The sequence below is a fragment of the Pinus tabuliformis genome, chromosome 5_1 (assembly GCF_031772625.1).
Source record: "Pinus tabuliformis cultivar Carrire ecotype Pingquan chromosome 5_1, CPIR1, whole genome shotgun sequence".
NCBI classification, from domain to species: domain Eukaryota; kingdom Viridiplantae; phylum Streptophyta; class Pinopsida; order Pinales; family Pinaceae; genus Pinus; species Pinus tabuliformis.
The window spans coordinates 997586330-997594004 of record NC_142305.1 but is presented as its reverse complement, the minus strand read 5'-3'; the positions used below and the strand labels follow the sequence as shown (position 1 = coordinate 997594004).

The 7675-nt window shown below is 38.2% G+C and overlaps 1 protein-coding gene across 1 annotated transcript in view; it reads left to right on the top strand.

Annotated features, from left to right (window-relative positions):
• Positions 1 to 372: 372 nt before the first annotated feature.
• Positions 373 to 7675, top strand: part of LOC149168069 (MAR-binding filament-like protein 1-1) — a 223285-nt gene continuing 215982 nt past the window's right edge. The window contains exon 1 of the mRNA XM_089433318.1: positions 373 to 1366. Coding sequence (XP_089289444.1) covers positions 1063 to 1366 — 304 coding nt within the window. The 5' untranslated portion in view covers positions 373 to 1062. The remainder of the gene's footprint in view (positions 1367 to 7675) is intronic.

Here is a 7675-nt window from a genome sequence, read left to right as displayed (position 1 = left end):
ATTTTTATAGTTTAAATACATGGTATTTTGTAAAATGTTTATTATAGTTTCATTTACTATATAAATATGAAATTTCAATTTAAAAATTATGAAATTATGATTATTCTCATCATCGGAGGGAAAAAAAAACAAAACAGAAAACAATTTCCATTTCCGTCTATCTCTGGTCAAATATCTTCAATTTAAGCGTCCGACAATTTTTTGAAAAAATTGAATTGATTGGCAAATTTATGGAAAACGTAGCCTTCCTTTTTTTCCACGGTAAAGCAGAGTCTTCCTTTTACTTTTACTGGTTTAAATGCCCTAAATACCACAGTATTTTGTAAAATGACAAGTGTGTAAAATGCTTATCATGACTTTTATAACTGGCAAATTTGACTGGAGATGAAATTCCTGCCTTTGAATTAGGGCAACCTACTGCATTGGATTGCCGTGTGATAAGAAGCAGACAATATGTGGCCTCCACAGCAAAGCAGAAATTCTAGCCCTTTGTCGGTACTTCCATAGCCCACCCAATGGCATTTACAACAACATATTGCGCAGTTGGCCCATTTCTATTGGCCAGACAATGATAAACTAATCATGTCGATGTGTTTCCTCCCACACTGTAAGCAGAACCAATCCACAACTACCTGCAGAGAGAGTTCAAGAACTAGTGAATGACCAGGATATGTTACTGCAATTCGAGACCGAGCGGCACAGAAGGAGCAAAGCAAATAAAAGCTAACACCAAAATAATAAATTATTCTTCCTTTATTCATTCATTGGGAATAATTTCTGTGTTGACTTCTACAGGACAACCTCATATTAATGCTCAGTTTGCAGACAACAAGAAATTATCTGACCTTCGTTGACGTGAAAGAAAAATATAGCGATAGGACTACATTGGATATTTGTTGCAGATATATCTGGGCATCAGGCACTGTATGATGACTTGCCGAAGCTGAATTCTACTGCGCATTGATTTCAATATGTGTTGCTTTAGCTTGAGTGCATAAGGCATATAGATAACTAAAAGGTCCACAATTGAATTGTTTGGGAGTACTGAATCAAAACTGAAAAATGGGTTCTCTGGTGGGGTTTTCTCTACTCCACAGCATCTCACTCGCCAGGCATGAGCAAGGGACCGTCTTTCACATCCCAATCCCAAATTCAATTCCCACGCTTTCTGCTACCCGAAAACACAAACATAGGAGGAGGGTTCTGGCATGTCGCTTGGATGCGGAGACAGGAGTCTTAGATTCTGTGCAGAAAAATCAGCAGAATGCTTGCACCAACAGAAGGGCTATGCTCGCGCTTTTCGCTTTCTCTGCCTGCCCCTTTCTAGCCCCTCCGTCACATGCCAGTGGAGATCCTGTTAATATTGGTAACAGCTTTTTGTCCTCTTTTAGCATTTACTATTGTTAATTAACATATTTATATTTCTTTTCGTTTTGAGTTGGTGAGGAATTAAATCAAGTATTGGGTTTTCGTAAATCAACGACAGTAGATCATGTTTACAGCTACCTACTTAACTGTACACTCAGGCCAATTAGGCCTATACATTATTTGCAACGATACTGTATTGGAAGACTTTATCTATTACTTGACAATGTTTCTTCTTTAGTATAAAAGCCCTGCAATGGGTCTCCCTAGTCCGTTTGTTTTCCATATTCCACTGGGTCCTATGAGATTATCTTACTCTGTGATTCTATAACTCATTCCGTGACTTGAAAATTTTGAACATTTCGTTTTAGCTTTTACTTGGAATGCATGTCTGAGAATGGTAGTATGGAGAATGAAGTTATTTAGTTTTTATGGCAGCTTCAAGAGAGTTCACCAATGCAAACCTCCGAATATGGGTGCCTAATGAGCATGTAGTTAAGTTCGAGCCCTGAGTTTTGCCAGCTCAAAATTGGGATAAATATTATTACAAAGTTCTGAACTTTGATCGCTTTCACAATTAAATCAGTGGTAGTTGCATCATATGTCAAGGTGAATTTATGCCAGTAGCAAACGTATCTATCAGGTGACAGAAAGAAACTATTCAATAGTTGCTTATAGTCAAACATTAGTGTAACAGCAGAAAACACTGAAAAGCAGAAACAAATCTAGTTATTCAGTCAAAAGACTTACAACTATTCTCCAGTCAGATAGAAGTGGCCCCAGCATAGGCTACAGAAAAGTGATTGAACATACTGGTATATTGGAATTGATTGTCAGTTTTGGTATTATGGCACAGTAGGCTGGAGATATTATGCAGTATCTTTTTGGAAACGATGCTGGTTTATTGCATGCAATGGATGAGTGTCAAACTCTTTTTTTTTGGTATCCTAGAGGAACCCAGCAGCCCGCCTAAAACAAAACTACTATATTCCTCTGGGTCTCCGTAATCCAGGTCACAACCCGGGGGGGGTGGGTTTGGACCTTGGATCTTTCAGTTTTTACAAATTTCACATTATTTTGATCACCAATTGAGCAGCCTGCCTAAAACAAAACTACTAGTAAACCTCTGGGGGTCTACGGCCTGTCCTCTTCTCCGTAATCCAGGTCACAACCGGGGGGGGGGGGGGGGGGGGTGTTTGAACCTTGGATCTTTCAGTTTTCACAGATTTCACATTATTTTGATCAGCAATTGAGCTTCTCCCCTGAGACGATGAGTGTCGAACTTAACCTGCAATGGAGTTATTGTCATTTTGAGAGTGATAATAAATGTCATAGTGTCATGATCATTTAGAAGGATTAGAACAGGTTTTACTTGGATGTTTACTCCTGGCTGCCTGATGCTCATAACAATACGTTCTGGGTTGTCTTGCTGACACTGGAATTTAGTGGGCAGAATGTCCTCTTTATTATCTACCATAAAGGGGCTTACCTTCTTTGCCACCTGGCTGGAAAGTTTGAGGCCCAAACCTATATCACTGAAGGGTCAAGAGAGTTAATGGAAATTGAAATGAGTTATACAAAAGATTGTCATTCCATATGACTGGAATAAATGTCTATAATCTAGAAAACATAAACTCAACGGGACATGGAGAAATTAGTAGCCCCTTGTCATTGAGCACACTCTGTGTGCTTTTGGAAGGCAAGTACAGGATGCGATTCTACTTTTTGCTGTCTTTTAAATTTTTTTTGAAGTTGCAGTTTGCTCTTTCAATTTATGATCTTGTGACATTTGTAGTTTTTGGTACATGTGCAAACAAGAGGGCTTGAATTCGGCGCTTTAAGTTGCTTCTGATTGATGCAGACATAGAAGCAGTTAGAACTCAAAGTAATTCTAAGAGAAAAACAAAAGCCTCACTGTATCTAACATATTGTCTCTGATGGGACTGAACAACAGTGTTCCACGGGGAAGCGTCCCCTAGAGTGGGGTGCATGCACCCCATGTTTCCTACACACTTGGGACAGGGGACGCCTAGGGAATTGTTTCCCCACGTCCCCCTATTGGGGAAACTCGGGGAGACGCAGGGGGGAACATTTTCCCAATGCGGGGAACGCATTTCCCCAAAAGGGGTGCTTGTGGGCTTTCTCCTCAAACAGGGTTGAGTGTACCCCCTGAATTTTGCTTGAAAACAATAATTTATAAGTAGGAAGCCTAATATTCAACCATAAGGCTTTACTAATGCTATGTAATAAATGGTAAAAATGACATTCGCCTTTATATTTTATTTTCATCCTTTTACTTAAAATTTTAGCATTACCATTAATTGACTCAGGATGTTTGAGAGTGGTTCTTACCAGTCTTGCAGGAACCGTCCCACCCCCAAGGATCCAGAGGCAGATCCGCGTCCCGTTTGGATTTGCCACCGATCCTTCGGCAGAACTGCGGATCGGAAAATGAGATCCGCGGTTTTGCCTTTTTTGGTGATTCCTGGAAAATTGGATCTGTGGGGGCTTGATCCGCGGATCTGGAAAGGATCGGGTGCGAATTTGTGGAGGTTTGGGCGTGCATACACTGCGGATCCGAGAGAAGGTGGACGGTTCACACGGTTCCGTGGGGCTTTTTTTGTTTTTTTGTTTTGGAATTTCGAACTGTTATGTGAGGAACTACACTTTCCGAATACTCCTAGGTGCCCCTTGATGCTCCTTAGACGCTTCCTAGATGCTCCCTAATGGTAATGTTAATTTCTTAAAGTAAAAGTGACATTCTCCTTTATCTTTCATTTCCATCCTTTTACTTAAATTTTTAACATTACCATGAAATGACTCAGGATGTTTGAGAGTGGTTTCAACCTCATCAGACTTCATATGGAGAAAATAGATTTTCATATCTCATTCAAAATTCAGTAGACTTAATAGTTTTCAAGATCAATAGGATTGTGGTGTTTCATTGGATTATATCATGTATGAGGGCATGTGATTGGCATTTAATCAAGAGCACCAAGCCCTATATGTACCCCAGTGTTGGTGTTATTGATTGTTGAACTCCTTTGTCATGGCCTTAGCAATTATGTACCCTTCACTCAAGTCAAAATCATTGATCAGGCATGTTAAGCTTTCTCTACCATATTATAAGGCTTGGATTAAGCTGTTTGATCAAAATTAGGCAATGTTGACTAAAATCCCTATAGAATTGAAGTAGAGGCAAAGGCTAGACAAGAGAAGAGGAATCTAGATTGTAGATGGTTGATGCTGGAATAATTAATCATTGATGTACAATGGATGCCATATCTATCTTGATTTATGTAAAAATATGCATGTTTTCATGTCTTCTACAACTAATTTGGTATTTTGGATGTTTTTTAATATAAATGCAAAAAAATATAATATATATATAGTAGACGCTTCTGAGATGCTTCGCTTCCTAGATTTTTGGAAAATGACGCTTCCGCGTCCCCGCTTCCAAAAAACGTCCCTGCTTCGTGCAACATTGGTTCTTACCTCATTGGATTTCATATGGAGAAAGTAGAATTTTGGATCCCACTCAAAATCTAGTAGACTTCACAATTTTTAGGATTTCAGGATTTGGTGGATTGCAACGTTTCCATTGGATTCTATCATGTATGAGGCTATGGAACTAGGATTTAATCAAGGGCACCAAGCCCTCTATGTACCTCGATGTTGGTGGCATTGATTATTGAACTCCTCTATCATGACCCTAGTAAAATTGTACCTATCACTCAAACAAAATCTTGACTTGACATGTTAAGCTTTTTCTATCTTATTTTAATGCTTAGAGGGTGATATTGATGATGAGGATCCAAATATATGCAATGATATGTAGGTATTTGTTGTAGCATGAATTTTTTTGGACTATAGAGGCCATCTAGAGCCTCTTTGTTGATGTATTTTTGGTTCAAATATGGATTGCACTCGGTGCTATTTTGGTTATATGCACCCTTGCTATATATATGAGAAACTTTACATATTTGTGTATAATGGTTTGGATTCATATGGATGCACATGAATATTTTATTTCTTTTTCAAAATTTGAATATTTATGTATTTTTTGGTTAATCTGTTTTTTTAGTATTTTTATTTTTATTTTTTTATCTAGCTCCTAGTTTTAGGGTCGATCAATTTGATCATTGGTCCAGTTCTGATAACATTGGTTCATTGCCCATTGTTCATTTTTAGTTTTAACTTTTGAGTCTTGACTCTAGACATTGATGACCTTAGATCAAGTCTTTAAATTTGTCACTATTTTTGAGTTTGAGTAATTTCAATTTACTATTCCAGTGTCCAGATTTTAATATCTACTATTTTGCTTAGCACTAATGAAATTCTAGAATAATGATGATGAATTTAAATCAATGTATACAATATTTTACTATTTCTATTTCATTGAATCATTTATGATGTATGAATCAATGTATTTCATTATTGAATTTGTAGTTGGATCATGTTTATTATATATATATATATATCCCAACGTCCCTTTGCCCCCCCTGAATTTCCGTAAAATTTGGGGGTGCTCGCCCACGTCCCACCTGTGTCTCCCCGTTCCCGCGCCCCTCATTCCCAGAAACTTGGTGGAACATTGCTGAACATGCGTGAAGTTGCATCAAAAGAAAACTGTCTAAAGCGGAAGAATGGATTATATGAGAATTAAAAATTGGAGCAACGACCAACATCAAGAAGGAAGACTTAGCATTGGTATTGGATTGTTTATGTGAACAGGATAAAAGGCAGAAGGCAGTTGGAGTAGACATATGGGAACCTAGACTAAAAGAATTGGCTAAATTTCTTATTTTGCCCCCATTAGACTTATTCTTTCTTTTATCATTTCTTTTGGCAGGTAAGACAAATCTTATATTACAAGGGGAACATAATGGTACATTGCAACTGGAGCTCTAAATTTCTGCATTTTTGCTAATGCCCTCTCCTTATTAATTCCCCTTTAGAATACTTCTTGCCATGTTGACTGTGACCTTGTTCTTTTTCTCAACAACTTTGTTTTGTTGAGAGTTATAGGTTACAATGAGTTGTCTTTTAATTCCATGCTCTTCTGCAAATTTATTGGAGTTTAACTCCCCATCGACCTGTCTTTAGAATCTTCAATTTTCTTCTACTTTGTCTTTCCACTAGTGCCTTGATTGAAACAAACCCCTCAAAAGCATCAAACTTGTTCTTTAGGAGTTGTACCCAACTTTTTATGAGTAAACAACAATGGAGGTCAGGACATACCTAGTATCTCACAAGGAAAATGTTTTCATAGGACCATAAATGCAAATGCACAAACTAAAGTGGTTGCTGAGCTCTTCATTCTTCTAATAGCTGTTTCTATGCTGCTTCCCAACTAGGTAGGCCTCACAATTGCCTTTGTTAGATTATGGTAGCAGCAGATATGTGTTCTAGTCTCTATGATGTCTAAGTGGCTAGGGAATACGAGATCTCCAAAACCTAGAAAAGGTTTCGTGAGAAAAGACTTGGGGACACCTCAATTATATTTAATTAGCCATAATTTAAATATTTCGTAATTCTAACTTAGGAAAAGTGGTTAATTAAAGTGAATTAATTGGGGAAGTTCGATTTTTCTCTAGAGACTTCTATTTGATGAATTCAAGTTGATCTGAGCCATCAGTTGAGATGTGATTGTGGCTGTTGGTACTCTAGCGAGAAATTATAAGAGCAGGTTGAATGGTTTGGAGAAGGCATTGAGTTTATTCACGGAGCAGTTCGACTACCCAGTTGTAGGTATTCAACAAGGATGCAGTTGAAGCTAGGGAGTGAGTCAGTAGCAGGGTTTCAGTAGTGAGAATTTCCGGAGAAATTCTTAGGAGTTTTTCCAGTGATCCAGAGTTAGGATAGGAGGCTGATTCAGCTAGTGCAAGTTATAGGAGCAAAATTTTGTTTCTTGTTGATGAAAAAGGTGCCAGAAGGAAGAGCGAATTGCTTCAGGAGGCAGAGGGAGGAAAATCGACTTGCAGGGAAGGGTTCCCAGGGTTGTGCGAATTTATCAGAGGTTGTAGTGCGCATTTTTGGGTAGAGGTGCGAGTAGCCCAGAGAAGTCCAGATCGATTTGCTGGAGGGAAAAGGGTTTTCTCAGATATTTTCTAGTGAGATAAAATTGCCGGAGCTCTACCAGAAAGGCAAGTAGTTGTAATTCTTTATTTGCTGAAGATAATAATAAAACCCTCATCTTCTGCACTAGTTTTCCCTTCGGGTTTTTTCTAGGGACAATTGTCCAAAATAATAGTGTCATATTTTTATGTGTATGTGCATATTTTCTCAGTTCCAGTTTTATATTCCATAG